General features: G+C 39.4%; 1 protein-coding gene across 50 annotated transcripts in view; it reads left to right on the forward strand.

Moving 5' to 3' along the window:
• Positions 1-20,081, forward strand: part of LOC127582580 (mucin-16-like) — a 92,650-nt gene that overhangs the window by 13,787 nt on the left and 58,782 nt on the right. For 31 of the 50 annotated variants that reach the window (XM_052037962.1, XM_052037963.1, XM_052037952.1 and 28 more), the window contains 33 exons: positions 103-272; positions 1,247-1,273; positions 1,745-1,860; positions 1,956-2,023; positions 2,314-2,483; positions 5,331-5,357; positions 5,816-5,931; positions 6,026-6,093; positions 6,378-6,547; positions 7,545-7,571; positions 8,046-8,158; positions 8,255-8,322; positions 8,553-8,722; positions 9,754-9,780; positions 10,245-10,360; positions 10,457-10,524; positions 10,827-10,996; positions 12,030-12,056; positions 12,516-12,631; positions 12,728-12,795; positions 13,079-13,248; positions 14,281-14,307; positions 14,775-14,890; positions 14,986-15,053; positions 15,343-15,512; positions 16,544-16,570; positions 17,044-17,159; positions 17,254-17,321; positions 17,619-17,788; positions 18,741-18,767; positions 19,235-19,350; positions 19,447-19,514; positions 19,806-19,975. In XM_052037962.1, coding sequence (XP_051893922.1) covers positions 103-272; positions 1,247-1,273; positions 1,745-1,860; positions 1,956-2,023; positions 2,314-2,483; positions 5,331-5,357; positions 5,816-5,931; positions 6,026-6,093; positions 6,378-6,547; positions 7,545-7,571; positions 8,046-8,158; positions 8,255-8,322; positions 8,553-8,722; positions 9,754-9,780; positions 10,245-10,360; positions 10,457-10,524; positions 10,827-10,996; positions 12,030-12,056; positions 12,516-12,631; positions 12,728-12,795; positions 13,079-13,248; positions 14,281-14,307; positions 14,775-14,890; positions 14,986-15,053; positions 15,343-15,512; positions 16,544-16,570; positions 17,044-17,159; positions 17,254-17,321; positions 17,619-17,788; positions 18,741-18,767; positions 19,235-19,350; positions 19,447-19,514; positions 19,806-19,975 — 3,215 coding nt within the window. Of the gene's footprint in view, positions 1-102; positions 273-904; positions 1,132-1,246; positions 1,274-1,744; positions 1,861-1,955; positions 2,024-2,313; positions 2,484-5,330; positions 5,358-5,815; positions 5,932-6,025; positions 6,094-6,377; positions 6,548-7,544; positions 7,572-8,045; positions 8,159-8,254; positions 8,323-8,552; positions 8,723-9,753; positions 9,781-10,244; positions 10,361-10,456; positions 10,525-10,826; positions 10,997-12,029; positions 12,057-12,515; positions 12,632-12,727; positions 12,796-13,078; positions 13,249-14,280; positions 14,308-14,774; positions 14,891-14,985; positions 15,054-15,342; positions 15,513-16,543; positions 16,571-17,043; positions 17,160-17,253; positions 17,322-17,618; positions 17,789-18,740; positions 18,768-19,234; positions 19,351-19,446; positions 19,515-19,805; positions 19,976-20,081 lie in introns of those variants that run through there. The other 19 variants (XM_052037986.1, XM_052037974.1, XM_052037985.1 and 16 more) reach the window with 14 other exon arrangements.

The following is a 20,081-nucleotide window of genomic DNA, read 5'->3' on the forward strand; positions in this document are numbered from 1 at the left end:
TTCAGTTCCTGAATTTAAACATCTGCAAAAATTTGTTGTGGCATATAAATATGAAAGTTGATTTTGCACAAATACGGACAAACTTCTGTTGCTTTTCTGCAGAGAGGTAACGGATGACAGCACCCGAGTGACAGCTAATTGTTCATTCAAAAATGAGTCTGCCATGGAAGGCATCGACAGAGAACTTGTTTATCAAGTATTTGAAGAGGAGACCAAAGACTTTTCTACACTCGGGCCATACGAATTGGAGAAATACAGCCTCTATGTAAATGGTACTTATCCATCCATTCCTTAATGTTTCCCCTTGTCTTCTATTTCACGCAGTCTATAGTACATGGTGACTTGTAGAGGTCACAGCACCACACTGCTGACGGTTCAGGCTACTGGTGAGGTCTAGATGGAACAGACATTTTCTTTACTGACAGCACAGTTCATGGCAAATGAAACAGTAGAAATAGTGAATGTGTAGCCTTGGTAATGTGTTGTAAATCTTGTCAATTTCAAGACAAATTAATAGTAAAAACCAAAACAAATTACATGGCATATCATGGAGTTATATTGAATAATTCCTTGTTCGCAGCTGTTAAGAAGGAACTTGAACCTTGAAAGATTCACCAATCAATTGATTGATACTATCCATGAAACAAGCCACCTCATGGAAGACACATATATACACTCCCAATATTTACCTTCTAACTAGCTCTGCATTGAGCATTGTCCATTGACACCATCATGTGGCAATCCACTGACATATTTCCACACACACTCATGGGTTCATTCACAATCCAATAAGCACTTGGCCAATTCCAAATTACTCACAGTGAAAATTCCTTTCAACCTTAATCAAGTTGAAACTGGCACGGGCTTCTAGATGAACATTTCAGGAAGGACTGCTCGTCGAATATTGTGCCATTTTTCAAAACAAGTCTGAAACTAATTCTTGTTTTCTTTAGCTGGTCTTCACACCAACACTCTGCGTCACTAGTCTGATACCTCGAAAAGTTTTTGATGGAATGACAAGTTTTTAAGGCACAGATGAAAAACCAATTCCTTTAATAACATTTAAAAAGGAAGCTGTGTGTTGTCAAACTGAGGGAAATACCACAGTCCCTGATGCTGAATATCCAAAAGGTTGACAACTGACAGTGTACTTAAACATAAATAGATGATATTATGTCCGGTTATTAATGCAGTATGCTGAGTTGCAATAACGCTCGCTGACAACTCAATCTTTTTTTGTTTCCAGATTACAGGAAGATACCCACTATCATTGGTGAGTACGGGTTTTGACTGCACATTACAGGATATGCTTGCTATTCTCTATGTTTGTGACAGTTGTATATGCCTTAATCTGCAAGGATATCAGTTGATACTTGTGAACTGATTACTCATCTTTTAAGTAACCTTCACAGAAGACCTTAAGGCTCAAGGGTGTCCAAGAAATGAACAACCTGAAAACTTTGCTTGCTGACAGAAAAACATGTTTCCATTTGTCAACAAACCAAAATCTGTTTGATATCTACTTCTCATCACTTATTGCAGGAACAATTGAGAAACCCTCCTGCCCACATCTTGGTGCGGAATTCCACTGAACAAATGGAGCAAACATTTGCCTCAGATTACATTTGTATTTCTTGATCAGTTGTTTAAGCTGTACAGCATTCCAGCAATGGGAAACTATTCTTGAAATATGGTACAGTCATGCTACTTTCCAGGTGATAAATTGTGTCCTCTGTTTCCGCAGTTCCTGTTGAGGAAACAAATCCCATCAAATACAACCTGTCGTTCATTGTGAAAAATCCAACATTTGGAGAAATTAAATCAAACCCATCAAAACAGGCAAACATGATTGTGGCTGAGGTGAGAGAGTTGTACAAGTTAGTTTGCTGGTGATATGTTACTTCATCATTTCCTTTTTATTCCTCATTATGAGCCGTTTTTGCTTTGCCCAACAGCTCATGGACCTGTTCATGAACAGCAGGATTCATGCAACATTCATGAAATGCATCATATATATATTCAGGTAACACATATCAACATTTCTAAAAAATGATTAAACCTTCATTCTGCTTAAGTCATTATGTAAGAGTACTAAGATGGACAAAATTTGCCACATCCCAAAAAATTCAAAGGATATTTCCCAACAATATCAGTGCAGTAATAATGAACCTTCGAACAGAGGTTTGTTCCGACTGTTATTTCAACACTTCAATTTAAACCTCATCTAAATCTTGTTCTTGCTTAGAAACATCAAAATTCATTTTGCACAAATACATTAATCACTTTGGACAAACTTCTTTCGCTTTTCTGCAGAGAGGTAACGGATGACAGCACCCGAGTGACAGCTAATTGTTCATTCAAAAATGAGTCTGCCGTGAAAGGCATCGACAGAGAACTTGTTTATCAAGTATTTGAAGAGGAGACCAAAGACATTTCCACACTTGGGCCGTACGAATTGGAGAACCACAGCCTCTATGTAAATGGTACCTATCCACCCATTCCTTAATGTTTCCCTTTGTCTTCTACTTCATCCAGTCTATAGTACGTGATGACATGTAGAGGTCTCAGCACCATAATCAGGGGCAAGGCAACAAACCTCCCTGTACATGGACGACGTCACCGTCTTCTGCTCAGACCCAAGGTCAGTCGGCAGATTGATCAGCATCTGCGACCAGTTTGAGTTGGCATCAGGGGCCAGAGTCAACCACGCGAAGAGCAAGGCCATGCTCTTTGGCAAGTGGCCCGACTGATCCAACGCCCCCTTCACCGTCAGGCCTGACTATCTGAAGGTGCTGGGGATCTGGTTCGGAGGGGCCGGGGCGGGCAACAAAAATTGGCGGGAGCGGATTGGGAAGGTGAAGCAGAAACTGGGACTGTGGGAACGGCGCTCCCTATCAATAACTGGGAAGAACCTGGTCATCAGGTGTGAGGTGCTCTCAGGGCTGCTGTACTTGGCGCAGGTGTGGCCTGTTCCTCGCTCCTCCGGCTTGGAAATCACCCGCACCGTTTTCTGGTTCGTCTGGGGATCCAAGATGGAGCAGGTCTGATGGGTCACCGTGCACAAGTCCCTGGACAATGGGGGTAAAGGTGTCCCCAATGTCCCCCTCATGCTGATGACCACCTTCGTCTGTGGCTGCATCAGGCTGTGCGTGGAACCCAAGTACGTGGGCACCAAGTGTCACTACGTACCGAGGTTCTACCTGTCCCTGCTGTTGCGAAGGAAGGGCCTGGCCCCATGGCCACACGGCGTCCCAGTCAGCTGGAAATTGCCGCGCTACCTGTCCTTCATGGAAAAGTTCTTCCGGACCAATCCCTTGGACCATAAGTCCATCAGGAAGTGGTCAGCACGGAACATCCTGCAGACACTGCAGGAGAAGAACTCGATGGACACCGTGGGGTGGTTCCCTGAGCAGACTGTCCAGACCATCTGGCAGAATGCCTCATCGCCAGAACTCACCAACAAGCACCAAGACCTCGCTTGGCTGGCGGTGAGAGGGGCCCTCCCAGTAAGATCCATCCTGCACGGTTGGGGCATCACCCCCAGCGCGTGCTGCCCCCGGGAGGACTGCGCCGGGGACGAGGCGGTCACCCACATCTTTGTGAGCTGTGAGTTTGCGAGGAGGGTGTGGCGAAAGATGCAGGGGTCCTTGTCACATTTCATCCCCAGCAGCTGTGTAACAGAGAATTCTCTGATCAACGGGCTGCTTCCGGGGACACACACAGAGACGGACATCAACTGCTGCTGGAAGGTCATCAACTCGGTGAAAGACGCCCTTTGGGCTGCCCGAAAATTGTTGGTCTCCCAGCACTGCGAGATGTCCGTAGAGGAATGCTGCTGACTGGCACATTCCAGGCTGCAGGAGTACGTGCTGAGGGACGCACTGAAGCTGGGCGCAGCCAGCGCGAGGGTTCGGTGGGGAAGGACGACAGTTTAGGGTTCTTCTGCCACTGGAGAGGGAGGGGCGGGGTCAGGTGAGGAAGCCCCTCAAATGTTGTAAATATGGGATTGGGGTATCACCCCAGGGAGCCACATGAGTGGCATTGGTGCTGTGTTTTTTATATATAAAAAGGTAACACTAAGAATTGAACTGTACACAAATGTAAAGGTTTGAACTGTTTTATTATTGTATATAATGAATAAAGTTTATTTTGATAAAAAAAAATCCACACAAGTCCTTCACCAGCTCAACTGCTGACTGTTCAGGCTACTAGTGAGGCCTAGAAGGAACAGACATTTTTCTTCACTGACAGCACAGTCCATGGTAAATGAAACAGCAAAGGTAATGATAGTGTTGTCAAGGCAACATGCTGTCAGTATTGTAAATTTTGAGACAAATTAATGGGAAAACTGAAAAAATATATGGCAACTTCTAGAATTATATTGAATAATTCCATGTTTATAGACATGAGGAAAGACTTTTAACTTCGATTTTCATCTTGCACTTGAGAGATTAACCAATCACTTTGATTGACACTATCCATTAAACAAGCTGTCTCATGGAAGACACAAACACACTCCCAATATTTAGCATCTCACCAGCTCTTCACTGAGCGTGGAGTGGTCCACAGACACCATCATGCTGCAATCCACTGACATATTTCCACACACACTCACATGTTTAATATACACATTGCCAATTTCAAATTACTCACAGTGAAAGGTACTTTTTTTATAAAATAAGATATCTTTATTAGTCACATGTACATTGAAACACACAGTGAAGTGAATCTTTTTGTGTAGAGTGTTCTAGGAGCAGCCCGCAAGTATCACCACGCTCCCGGCGCCAACATAGCATGCTCACAACTTCCTAACCTGTATGCCTTTGGAATGTGGGAGGAAACCGGAGCACCCGGAGGAAACACACGCAGACACGGGGAGAATGTACAAACTCCTTATAGACAGTGGCCGGAATTGAACATGGGTCACTACACTACTGTTGAGGGCTTCTACATGAGCAGCACAAGGGGCACCACTAATGGAATATTGTGCCTCTTGAAAACAAATCCTAAATTAATTCACAATCTTGCTTTTTGGAGCCATCCTTCACACCAACACTCTGCTTCACTAGATTTGCAGCCCAGAAAATTTTTTTCTGCTTTTTGATGTGTTTAACTGCAGGACAAAAGCAAATTCCTTTAATAAAATGTAAAAATGAAACTGCGTGTTATTGAACTGATGAAATAACACAGACCCTGATGTTGAATAACTAAAGGCTTGATGACAGCCATTCTATATAAAATTAAATAGGTGACATGATTTCCAAGTTATTAATGCAGTACGTTGAATTGCAAATGTGTTTTCTGACAACTCAATCCTTCTTTGTTTCCAGATTACAGGAAGATTCCCACTTTCATTGGTGAGTATGAGTTTCTATTGTATATTATGGGATGTGGTTGCCTATTCTCTAAGTTTGGGACCGTTGCATCTACCTTACACTGCAAGATTTTCATTTGATGCTAGTGAAATGATAACTTGCCTTTTGAGTAAATAGCATCTAGAAAGCATTAAGCCTCAAGGGTATCTGAGCTATGAATGAATTGAAAACTTCACTAGCTGATAGAAAAACATGTTTCTTATTGGTGATCAAACCAAAAGCAGTTTTGATATCTGCTTCTCATCACTTCTGGCAGGAACAATTGACAAACCCTCCTGCCTACATCATAGTGCAGAATTCCATTGAACAAATGGAGCAAACATTTGCCTCAGATTACATTTGTATTTCATGATCTCTTCTTTAAGCTGTACTGTATTCCAGCAATGGGAAATGGTACATGCTTCTTTCCAGGTAATAAACTGTGTCCTCTCTTTCCACAGTTCCAGTCACGGAAACATATCCCTTTCATTACAATGTGACCTTCGTTGTAAACAATCTGAGATTTGAAGACATTCAATCAAACCCATCAGAAAAGACGAGCCTGATTGCAGCTGAGGTGAGAGAGTGTATGAGTTAGTTTTCTGGTGATATGTTTCCTCAACATTTATTTTTATGCCTTATTCTAATGCAATTTTTGTTATTGCCCACAGCTCACAGACCTGTTCAAGAACAGCAATATCAATACAATGTTCTTAAAATGTGCCGTAGAGTCTTTCAGGTAACATATTATCACATTAATATGAAATAATTAAAATTACATTCCACAGAAGTCCAATTGTAACAGCATTTCGATATGCAACACATGCAACATCCAAAAATCTCAAAATGGTATTTCCACCAATAAGATTGCAGAGTCAATATAAATTCCAATTTGTGTTGACCATTCCTTCAGCTCTTGAAGTTACCAACAACAACATTTTCATTGTGGTCTTACTAACCCTGAAATCAACTTTGCACTACAATTTTCAACATTTATCCTAAATTTCTTTTGTTTCTCTGCAGTGGGGTAACGGTTGACAGCACCAGAGTGACAGCTAATTGTTCATTCAAAAAGGAGTCTGCCATGGAAGGAATCGACAGAGAACTTGTTTATCAACTATTTGAAGAGGAGACCAAAGACATTTCCACACTTGGGCCGTACAAATTGGAGAACCACAGCCTCTATGTAAATGGTACTTATCCACCCATTCCTTAATCTTTCCCCTTGTTTTCAGCTTCACCCAGTCTATGGTACGTGATGACCTGCAGAGGTCACAGCACCAGAATCAGGGGCAAGGCAACAAATCCACACAAGTCCTTCACCAGCTCAACTGCTGACAGTTCAGTCTCCTAGGGAAGCCTGGAAGGAACAGACACTTTTCCTCACTTACAACACAGTTCATGGTAAAACAAACAGTGGAGATAACAACGTGTAGCCAAGACAACCGACTATCAATCTTGTAAATCTTAAAATAAATGAATAGGAAGAATGAAAAAAATATATGGCAACTTCAGGAGTCACTGCATTCCAAGTCCACAGGCATTATGAAAGACTTTTAATCTCGATCATCATCTTGCACTTGAGAGATTCAACAATCACTTTGATACTTTCCCGCTTTCCTTGAAACAAGGAAGACACAGACACACTCCCAATATTTACCATCACACCAGCTCTGTATTGAGAATAGAGTTGTCCATTGACATCATCACATGGCAATCGATTTACATATTTTCACACAGACTCACGGTTTATTCACTGTCCAATATACACATAATTGATTCCAAAAGACTCACATGAACATTTCTAAAAAGCTTAATCACTTTTAAACTGTTATGGGCTTCAAAATTAACAGATCAGGAAGGACTATAATTGGAATATTTTGTCTTTTGTAAACAAATCTGAAATTAATTCACAGTCTTCCTTTTTAGAGCCAGCCTTCAAACCAACAGTCTGCTTCATTCGTTTGATGACCGACAAGTTTTCTTTACTTTCTGACAAGTGTTTAAGCTGCAGGTTTATTAAAATGCAAAAATGAAGCTGCAAGTTGCTGAACTGATGAAATACCACAGTCCTCAATGTAGAAGGCTTGATGACTGCCATTCAATATGAAATAGGTTTCCTGATTTCCTAATGCAGTACGTTGAATAGCAATTGCATTTTCTGACAACTCAATCGTTCTTTATTTCCAGGATACACAGAGATATCCACTGTCATTGGTGAGTACGGGTTTCTATTCTATTTTATATGATGTGTTTGCTATTCTGCACGTTTGTGAGAGTTTCATCCCCCTTATTCTTCAAGTTAATCAGTTGATACTTGTGAAATGATGAATTTTCTTTTTAGTAAATAGCATAACAGAAGAAATTGAGGCTCAAGGTTGTCTGAGAAATGAATGAATTGAAAATTTGGCTTACTGACAGAAAACTGTGCTTCCATTGGTTAACAAACCAAAAGCAGTTTCAATATCTGCATCTCATCCTTTATGGCAGGAACAATTGACAAACCCTCCTGCAACATCTTGGTGCAGAATCCCACTAATCAAATGGAGCAAACATTTGCCTCAGATTACATTTGTATTTCTCGATCTGTTGTTTAAGCTGTACTGCATTCCAGCAATGGGAAACTGTTCTTGAAATACGGTTCAGTCGTGTTACTTTCCAGGTCATAAATTGTATCCTCTATTTCCGCAGTTCCACTGGAGGAACCAAATGCCATCACCTACAATGTGATATTCACTGTTAAAAATCGGACATCTGAAGTTTTATCAAACTCCTCAGAGAAGGCGAGCATGATTGCAGCTGAGGTGAGAAAGTTTAACAAGTTAGTTTTCTAGTGATATATTAACTCAGTGTTTCCTTTTCAATTCTAATCCTGACACAATTTTTGTTATTGCCCACAGCTCACAGACCTGTTCAAGAACAGCAAGATCAATGCAACGTTCTTAAAATGTGCAGTCGAGTCATTCAGGTAACACATTATCACATTAATATTAAATAATTAAAATTACATTCTGTGAAAGTCCGATGGTCTTTCCACCAATAACATTGCAGAGTCAATATAAATTCTAACTGAGGTTTGTGCTGAACATTCCTTCAGCTTTTGAAATTACCAACAACAACACTTTCTTGCTAACCCTCCAATCAACTTGGCACTGAAATGTTTGGCAACTATCCTAAACTTCTTTTGCTTCTCTGCAGTGAGGTAACAGTAGACAGCACCAGAGTGACAGCTAATTGTTCATTCAAAAATGAGTCTGCCATGGAAGGCATCGACAGAGAACTTGTTTATCAAGTATTTGAAGAGCAGACCAAAGACATTTCCACACTTGGGCCGTACGAATTGGAGAACCACAGCCTCTATGTAAATGGTACTTATCTACCCATTCCTTAATGTTTCCCCTTGTCCTCTACTTCATGCAGTCTATAGTACGTGATGACTTGTAGAGGTTACAGCTGCACAATCAGAGGCAAGGCAACAAATCCACACAAGTCCTTCACCAGCTCAACTGCTGACGGTTCTGGCTACTGGGGAGATGTGGAAAGAACAGGCATTTTCCCTACTGGGAGAACAGTCCACAGGGAAGCGAACTGTAGAAGTACTGAATGTGTATCCAAGGCAACATGTTTTCATTCTTGTAAATTTTGAGGCAAATTAATAGGAAGAGAGAAAAATTATTTGTCAAATCTAGGAGTTATATTGAACAAGTTAACGTTCACATCCATGATAAAGACTTTGAACCATGATGATCACTTTCTATATGAGGGATTGACCAGTCATTTAGATCGACACCATCCATGAAACTAGCCACCCAAAGGAAGGTACAGACACACTCCTAATATTTACCATCTCATCAGCTCTGCACTGAACATGGAGTTGCCCATTGACATCATCATGTGGCAATCCGCTTGACATATTTCCACTCATTCAAAGTCCAATATACACATGCCCGACTCCAAACTATTCACATTAAAAAGTTCATTAAACCTTAATAAACATTAAACTGTTCCGGGCTTCAACATGAACAGATCAGGAAGGACTACAAACAGAACATTGTGCCTTTTTTCAAAACCAACATGCAGCTAATTTTCAATCTTGCTTTCTACAGCCAGCCTTCACACCAACACACTGCTTCAGTAATCTGACACCCCAGAAAAATGTCTTACTTCCTGACAAGTGCTTCAGGTGCAGATGAAAAACAAATTCCTTCAGAAATGTAGAAATGAAGCTGCATGTATACTGGTGAACTGGGGAAATAAAACAGTCCTGCTTCAATAACTAAGTGCTTGGCCACTGGAATTTTATATTAAATTAAATAGGTGACATGATATTCTTGTTACTAATGCAGTAGGGTCAGTTGCAATATGGTTTTCTGACAACTCAATCTTTCTTCGTTTCCAGATTACGGGGAAATACCCACTGTCATCGGTGAGTATGGGATTCTGTTGTATTTTATGGGATATGTTTGCCTATTCCCTCTGCTACTGACAGTTGCATCTCCCTTATTCTTCAAAATTATCATTTGATGCATGAAATGATGATTTGCCTTCAGTGTAAATAGTGTTATAGAAAGAATGAAGATTGTGTGAAAAATGAATGAACTGAAAATGTTGCTTGTTGACAGAAAAACATGTTTCCAAATGTTAACAACCCAATAGCGGTTTCGATATCTACTCATTCCTTACAGCAGAAACAATTGACAAACCCTCCTGCTGACATCTTGGTGCTGAATTCCACTGAACAAATGGAGCAAACGTTTGCCTCAGATTACATTTGTATTTCTCGATCTGTTGTTTAAACTGTACAGCATTCCAGCAATGGGAAATAGTGCATGAAACACAGAACAATCATGCTAAATTTCAGGTGATAAATTGTGACCACTATTTCCACAGTTCCACTTGATGAAGCAAATGCCATCAGCTACAATGTGACGTTCATTGTAAACAATCTGACATCTGAAGATGTTGCTTCAAACTCCTCAGAAAAGGCAGGCATGATTGCAGCTGAGGTGAGAAAGTTTAACAAGTTTGTTTTCTAGTGATATATTACCTCAGCATTTCCTTTTCACTTCTCATTCTGACACAATTTTTGTTATTGCCCACAGCTCACAGACCTGTTCAAGAACAGCAATATCAATGCAACATTCTTAAAATGTGCAGTAGAGTCTTTCAGGTAACACATAAACATGTTAATATGAAATAATAAAAAATACATTCCACAAAAGTCCTACTGAAAAGACACTACGATATGCATCACATACAATATTCAACACTCTCAAAATGGTATTTCCCCCAGTCAGAGTCAATGCATTTTTGCAGAGTCAATATAAATTCTGACTGAGGTTTGTGCTGATCATTCCTTCAGCTCTTGAAATTACCAAATACAACATTTTCATTGCAATCTTGCTAACCCTGCAATCAACTTGGCACTAAAATGTTTAACATTTATCTTAAACTTCTTTTGCTTCTCTGCAGTGGGGTGACAGTTGACAGCACCAGAGTGACGGCTAATTGTTTATTCAAAAATGAGTCTGCCATGGAAGGCATCGACAGAGAACTTGTTTATCAAGTACTTGAAGAGGAGACCAAAGACATTTCCACACTTGGGCCGTACGATTTAGAGAACCACAGCCTCTATATAAATGGTACTTATCCACCCATTCCTTAATGTTTCCCCTTGTCTTCTACCTCACGCAGTCTAGATGGTGAAGACTTGTAGAGATCACAGCTACACGATCAGGTGCAAGGCAACAAATCCACACAAGTCCTTCACCAGCTCAACCGCTGACGGTTCTGGCTACTGGGGAGGTGTGGAAAGAACAGACATTTTCCCTACAGGCAGAACAGTCCACGGGGAAGCAAACTGCAGAAGTACTGAATGTGCATCCAAGGCAACATGTCTTCATTCTTGTAATTTTTGAGACAAATTAATAGGAAGAAAGAAAAATTATGTTTCATATACGGGAGATATATATTGAATAAATTCATGTTCATATCCATGATTAAGACTTTGAACCATGATGATCACTTCCTATATGAGAGATATGCCAGTCATTTAGATCAACTCTATCCATGAAACTAGCCACCTAATGGAAGACACAGACACACTCCCAATATTTACCGTCTCACCAGTTCTGCACTGAACATGGAGTTGCCCATTGACATCATCATGTGGCAATCTGCTTGACATATTTCCACTCATTTAAAGTCCAATATACACACGCCCGACTCCAAATTATTCACATTAAAAAGTTCATTAAACCTTAATAAACATCAAACTGTTAGGGGCTTCAACATGAACAGATCAGGAAGGACTACAAATAGAACATTGTGCCCTTTTTCAAAACCAACTTGCAGCTAATTTTCCATCTTGCTTTCTACAGCCAGCCTTCACACCAACACACTGCTTCAGTAATCTGACACCCCAGAAAAATGTCTTACTTCCTGACAAGTGCTTCAGGTGCAGATGAAAAACAATTTCCTTCAGAAATGTCGAAATGAAGCTGCATGTATACTGGTGAACTGGGGAAATAAAACAATCCCCATGTTCAATACCTAAGTGCTAGGCCACTGGAATTTTATATTAAATTAAATAGGTGACATGATATTCTTGTTACTAATGCAGTTGGGTCAGTTGCAATATGGTTTTCTGACAACTCAATCTTTCTTCGTTTCCAGATTACAGGGAAATACCCACTGTCATCGGTGAGTATGGGATTGTGTTGTATTTTATGGGATATGTTTGCCTATTCCCTCTGCTACTGACAGTTGCATCTCCCTTATTCTTCAAAATTATCATTTGATGCATAAGATGATGATTTGCCTTCAGTGTATACAGCATTACAGAAAGAATGTGTGAGAAATGAATGAATTGAAAACTTTGCTTGTTGACAGAAAAACATATTTCCAGTTGTTTATAAACAAAAGTGGTTTCGATATCTACGTCTAATAACTTATGACAGGAACAACTGACAAACCCTCGTGCCTACATCTTGGTGCAGTATTCCACTGAACAAATGGAGCAAACATTTGCCTCAGATTACATTTCCATTTCTTGATCTGTTGTTTGAGCTGTACAGCATTCCAGCAATGGGAAGCTGTTCTTGAAATATGGTACAGTCGTGCTACTTTCCAGGTCATAAATTGTGTCCTCTGTTTCCACAGTTCCACTTGAGGAACCAAATACCATCAGCTTCAATGTGACGTTCACTGCAAACAATCTGCCATCTCAGGAATTTGCATCAAACTCCTCAGAAAAGGCGAGCATGATTGCAGCTGAGGTGAGAAAGTTTACTAAGTTAGTTTTCTCATAACATTTTACCTCGGCATTTCCCTTTCACTTTCAATGCTGACACAATTTTTGTTATTGCCCACAGCTCACAGACCTGTTCAAGAACAGCAAGATCAATGCAACGTTCTTAAAATGTGCAGTACAGTCTTTCAGGTAACACATGATCATACTAATATTAAATAATTAAAATTGCATTCTGTGCAAGTCCAATTGTAACAACACTGTGATATGCAACACATGCAATACCCAAAAATCTCAAAATGGTATTTCCCCCAATAACATTGCAGAGTCAATATAGATTCTAACTGAGGTTTGTGTTGACCATTCATTCAGCTCTTCAAATTACCAACAATAACATCTTCATTGTGGTCTTGCTGACCCTGAAATGCACGAGAATGTTTAATATTTATTCTAAACTTCTTTTGCTTTTCTGCAGAGAGGTAATGGATGTCAGACCCAGAGTGACAGCTAATTGTTCATTCAAAAATGAGTCTGCCATGGAAGGCATTGACAGAGAACTTGTTTATCAAGTATTTGAAGAGGAGACCAAAGACATTTCCACACTTGGGCCATACGAATTGGAGAAATACAGCCTCTATGTAAATGGTATTTATCCACCCGTTTCTTCATTTCCCTTTATCTTCTACTTCACCCAGTCTATATATGTGATGACTTGTAGAGGTCACAGCACCACAATCAGGTGCAAGGCAACAAATCCACACAAATCCTTCACCAGCTCAACTGCTGACTGTTCAGGCTCCTCTTGAAGCCTGGAAGGAACAGGCAATTATCCTCACTTACAACATTGTTCATGGAAAACAAACAGTGGAGGTAATTAATGTGTAGTCAAGACAATCTTATAAATTTTGAGATAAATGGATAAGAAGAACTAAAAACAAAAATACATAAAAACTTCTGGAGATATATTGAATAATTCCAAGTTCATAAGCATCATGAAAGACTTTTAACCTACATCATTACCTCGCTCTTGAGTCACCAATAACTTTGATTGACACTTCCCATGAAACAAGCCACATCAAGGAAGACACAGACACACTTCCAATGTTTACCATCTCATCATCTCTGCATTGAGCATGGAGTTGTCCATTGTCACCATCACGTGGTAATCCACTGACATATTTCCACACACAGTCACAGGTTCATTCACCGTCCAATATACTGTACACATCACCGATTCCAAAAGACTCACAGTGAACATTTCTGTGAAGCTTAATCACTTTTAAACTGTTACAGGCTTCAAAATTAACAGCTCAGGAAGGATGACTTGTGAATATTTTCTCTTTTCAAAACAAATCTGAAATTAATTTACAGTCTTGCTTTCGATAGCCAGCCTTCACACCAACACTCTGCTTCACTAGTTTAACATCCTAGAAAAGATATTTTAAATTCCTGAAAAATGTTTAAACTGCAGGTCAAAAAAAATTTCTTTAATTGTTAAAATGAAACTGAGTGTTGTTGAACTGATGAAATACCACAGACCCCGATGTTGAATAACTAAAGGCTTGATGACAGCCATTCTATTAGAAATTAAATAAGTGACATGATTTCCAAGTTATTACTGCAGTATGTTGAATTGCAAATGTGTTTTCTGACAACTCAATCTTTCTTTGTTTGCAGATTATAGGAAGATTCCCACTTTCATTGGTGAGCATGGGTTTCTATTGCATTTTATGGGATAATTTTGGCTATTCTCTATGTTCAGGACTGTTGCAAGTTTATCATTTGATACATGCGAAATGATAACTTTTCTTTTGAGTAAATCGGTTAACAGAAGGCATTAAGGTGCAAGGTAGTCTGAAAAATGAATGAATTGCAAACTTTGCTAGCTGATAGAAAAACACGTTTCTGTTTGGTAACAAAACCAAAGCAGTTTCGATATCTACTTCTCATCACTTATGGCAGGAATAATTGACAAATTATCCTGGCGACATCTTGGTGCAGAATTCCACTGAAGAAATGCAGCAAACGTTTACCTCAGATTACATTTGTATTTCTCAATCTGTTCTTCAAGCTGTACAGCATTCCAGCAATGGGATACGGTACATGATTCTTGAAATACAGTATAATCCTGCTACCTTTCAGGTAACAAATTGTGTCCTCTACTTTCGTAGTTCCAGTCGAGGAACAGCATCCCATTCATTACAACTTGACCTTTGTTGTAAACGATCTGAGATTTGAAGACGTTCAATCATACCCATCAGGAAAGGCGAGCCTGATTGCAGCTGAGGTGAGAGAGTGTATGAGTTAGTTTTCCGGTGATATGTTACCTCAGTATTCAGTTTTTACAAATTATTCTGACATAATTTTTGTTATTGCCCACAGCTCACAGACCTGTTCAAGAACAGCAATATCAATGCAACATTCTTAAAATGTGCAGTAGAGTTATTCAGGTAACACATAATCACGTTAATATTAAGTAGTTAACTTGCATTCGACGAAACTCCTATTGTAAAGGTGTTGTGATATGCAACAAATGCAATATCCTAAAATCTCAAAATGGTATTTTCCCCAATAACATTGCAGAGTCAATATAAATTCTAACTGAGGTTTGTACTGACCATTCCTTCAGCTCTTGAAATTATCAACAACAACATTTTCATTGTGGTCTTGCTAATCCTGCAATCAATTTGGCAATAAAAATTTTAACATCTAATCTAAACTTCTTTTGTTTCTCTGCAGTGGGGTAACGGTTGACAGCACCAGAGTGACAACTAATTGTTTATTCAAAAATGAGTCTGCCGTGGCAGGAATCGACAGAGAACTTGTTTATCAAGTATTTGAAGAGGAGACCAAAGGCATTTCCACACTTGGGCCGTACGAACTGGAGAAATACAGCCTCTATGTAAATGGTACTTATCCACCCATTCCTTCATGTTTCTCCTAGTCTTCTATTTCACCCAGTCTATAGCACGTGATGAATTGCATAGATAACAGCACCACTTCAGGTGCAAGGCAACAAATGCACACAAGTCCTTCACCAGCTCAACCCCTGACAGTTCAGGCTCCCAGTGAGGCCTGGAAGGAACAGACATTTTCCCGTACTTACAACATAGTTCATGGAAAACAAACAGTGGAGGTAATTAATGTGTAGTCAAGACAATCAGCTGTCAATCTTATAAATTTTAACATAAATGAATAAGAAGAACCAAAGAAAATATATAACAACATCTGTAGTTTTATTGAATAATTCCAAGTTCATAAGCATTATGAAAGACTTTTAACCTAGATTATAATCTCGTTCTTGAGAGATTCATCAATAACTCTGACTGACACTATCCATGAAACAAGCCACATAAAGGAAGACACAGACACACTCCCAATATTTACCATCACACCAGCTCTGCACTGAGCAGGATTTGTCTATTGACACCATCATGTGACATATTTCCACACACACTCACAGGTTCATTCACTGTCCAATATACACATCGTCGATTCCAAAAGCCCCACACTGAACATTTCTATAAAACTTAAACACCTTTAAACTGTTCCAGGTTTCAAAATTAACAGGTCAGGAAGGATCACTTATGGAATATTGTGTCTTTTGTAATCAAATCTGAAATTTACTCAGAGCCATGCTTTTTAAAGCCAGCCTTCACACCAACACTTTGCTCCACTAGTATGACACCCCAGACAAGTTTTCTTTACTTCCCCTGACAAGTTTTTAAGACAGAGATGAAAAACAAATTCCTTTAATAAAATGAAAAAATAAAACTGTGTGTTGTTGAACTCATGAACTACCACAGTCCTCAATGTTGAATAGCTGAAGGCTTGACGACTGCCATTCTATATACAATAGGTGACCTGATTTCCTAGTTATTAATGTAGTACGTTGAATTGTAATTGCATTTTCTGATGATTAATCTTTCTTTGTGTCCAGGTTACAGGGAGATACCCACTATCATTGGTGAGTATGGGTTCCTGTTGTATTTTATGGGATACCTTTGCTACTCTGCACACTTGTGACAGTTGCATTTACCTTCTTCTTCACGTTCATTATTCGATACTTGTGAATTGATGACTTGTTTTTTAAGTAATTAGCATCATAGAAGTCATCAAGATTCCAGAGTGTCAGAAAAATGAATGACCTGAAAACCTTGCGTGCTGATACGGAAACATGCTTCTGTTTGTTAACAAACCAAAAGCAGTTTTGATATCTACTTCTGTTCATTGTGGAAGGAACAATTGACAAACCCTCCTGGTGACATCTTGGTGCAGAATTCCACTGAACAAATGGAGCAAACATTTGCCTCAGATTACATTTGTATTTCTCGATCTGTTGTTTAAGCTGTACAGCATTCCAGCAATGGGAAACTGTTCTTGAAATACGGTAGAGTCGTCTACTTTCCAGGTCATAAATTGTGTCCTATATTTCTACAGTTCCAGTCAAGGAAAGAAAACCTAATCATTACAACGTGACGTTCACTGTAAACAATCTGAAGTTTGAAGACATTCAATCAAATCCATCAGAAAAGGCGAGCATGATTGCAGCTGAGGTGAGAGAGTGTATGAGTTAGTTTTCTGGTGATATGTTACCTCAGCATTTAGATTTTAGACCTTATTCTGATGATTTTTTGTTTTTGCCCACAGCTCAAAGACCTGTTCAAGAACAGCAAGATCAATGCAACATTCTTAACATGTGTCATAGAGTCATTCAGGTAACATATAGTCACATTAATACTAAATGGTTAAAAATACATTTCACCGATGTCCTATTGTAACGGCACTGCAATATGCAACATATGCAACACATGGAACATCCTAAAATCTCAAAATGGTATTTCCCACAATAACATTGCAGAGTCAATATAAATTCTAACTGGCGTTGGTGCTGACCATTCCTTCAGCTTTTGAAATTATCAACAGCAATTTTCAGTCTCATCTTGCTAATCCTGCAACATACCTCACACGACAATGTTTATTTTTTATCCTAAACGTCTTTTGCTTTTCTGCAGTGGAGTAACAGTTGACAGCACCAGAGTGACAGCTAATTGTTCATTCAAAAATGAGTCTGCCATGGAAGGCATCGACAGAGAACTTCTTTATCAAGTATTTGAAGAGGAGACCAAAGACATTTCCACACTTGGGCCATACGATTTGGAGAACCACAGCCTCTATGTAAATGGTACTTATCTACCCATTCCCTAATGTTTCCCCTTGTCCTCTACTTCATGCAGTCTATAGTGCGTGATGTCTTGTAGAGGTCACAGCTGCAAGATTTGGTGCAAGACTACAAATCCACATAAGCCCTTCACCAGCTCAACTGCGGACGGTTCAGGATACTGGGGTGGTGTGGACATGTCTTCTTTCTTGTAAATTTTGAGACACATTAATAGGGAGAAATAAAAATTATGTGTCAAATCCAGGAGTTGTATCGGATAATTTGTTGTTCATATCCATGATAAAGACTTTGAACCTTGATGATCACTTCCTATATGAGAGATTCACCAGTCATTTCGATTGACACTATCCATGAAACTAGCCACCTAATGGAAGGCATAGATACACTCCCAAAATTTACGATCTCACCAGCTCTGCACTGAACATGGAGTTGCCCATTGACATCATCATGTGGCAATCTGCTTACAAACTTCCACTCATTCAAAGTCCAATATACACATGCCTGACTCCAAATTATTCACATTAAAAAAAGTAAATTAAACCTTAATAAACATTAAACTGTTCCGGGCTTCAACATGAACAGATCAGGAAGGACTGCAAACAGAACATTGTGCCCTTTGTCAAAACCAACGTGAAGCTAATTTTCAATCTTGCTTTCTACAGCCAGCCTTCACACCAACACACTGCTTCAGTAATCTGACACCCCAGAAAAATTTCTTACTTCCTGACAAGTGCTTCAGGTGCAGATGAAAAACAAATTCCTTCAGAAATGTGGAAATGAAGCTGCATGTATACTGGTGAACTGGGGAAATAAAACAGTCCCGGCTCAATAACTAAGTGCTTGGCCACTGGAATTTTATATTAAATTAAATAGGTGACATGATATTCTTGTTACTAATGCAGTAGGGTCAGGTGCAATATGGTTTTCTGACAACTCAATCTTTCTTCGTTTCCAGATTACAGGGAGATACCCACTGTCATCGGTGAGTATGGGATTCTGTTGTATTTTATGGGATATGTTTGCCTATTCCCTCTGCTACTGACAGTTGCATCTCCCTTATTCTTCAAAATTATCATTTGATACATAAGATGATGATTTGCCTTCAGTGTAAATAGTGTTATAGAAAGAATGAAGATTGTGTGAGATATGAATGAATTGAAAACTTTGCTTGCTGACAGAAAAACATGTTTCCGTTTGCTAAATAACCAACTGCAGTTTTGATATCTACTTCTCATTACTTATGGCAGGAACGATTGACAAACCCTCCTGCCAACATCTTGCTGCAGAATTCCACTGAACAAATGGAGCAAATATTTGCCTCAGATTACATTTGTATTTCTCGATCTGTTGTTTAAGCTGTACTGCATTCCAGCAATGGAAAACTGTTCTTGAAATACGGTACAGTCATGCTACTTTCCAGGTCATAAATTGTGTCCTCTGCTTCCACAGTTCCACTTGAGGAAGCAAATGCCATCAGCTACAATGTGACGTTCACTGTAAACAATCTGACATCTCAAGAAATTGCATCAAACTCTCCAGAAAAGGCGAGCATGATTGCAGCTGAGGTGAGAAAGTTTAACAAATTAGTTTTCTAGTGGAACATTACCTCAGTGTTTCCTTTTCACTTCTAATCCTGACACAATTTTTGTTGTTGCCCACAGCTCACAGACCTGTTCAAGAACAGCAAGATCAATGCAACGTTCTTAAAATGCGCAGTAGACTCATTCGGGTAACACATTATCACATTAATATGAAATAATTAAAATTACATTCCACAAAAGTCCAATTGTAGTAGTGTTATGTTATGCAACACATGCAATATCCGAAAATCTCAAAATGGTGTTTTACAGCAATAACATTGCAGAGTCAATATAAATTCCAACTGACGTTTGTGCTGAACATTCCTTCAGCTTTTGATATTACCAACAACAACATTTTTAATGTGGTTTTGCTAACCCTGCAATCAATTTAGCATTGAAATGTTTAACATTTATCCTAAACTTCTTTTGCTTCTCTGCAGTGGGGTTACAGTTGACAGCACCAGAGTGACGGCTAATTGTTCATTCAAAAATGAGTCTGCCATGGCAGGAATCGACAGAGAACTTGTTTATCAAGTACTTGAAGAGGAGACCAAAGACATTTCCACACTTGGGCCATACGAACTGGAGAACCACAGCCTCTATGTAAATGGTACTTATCCACCCGTTTCTTCATGTTTCCCTTTGTTTTCAGCTTCACCCAGTCTATAGTACGTGAAGACTTGCAGAGCTCACAGCACCAGAATCAGGGGCAAGGC

This window comes from Pristis pectinata, chromosome 24 (genome assembly GCF_009764475.1).
Source record: "Pristis pectinata isolate sPriPec2 chromosome 24, sPriPec2.1.pri, whole genome shotgun sequence".
Taxonomy (NCBI): domain Eukaryota; kingdom Metazoa; phylum Chordata; class Chondrichthyes; order Rhinopristiformes; family Pristidae; genus Pristis; species Pristis pectinata.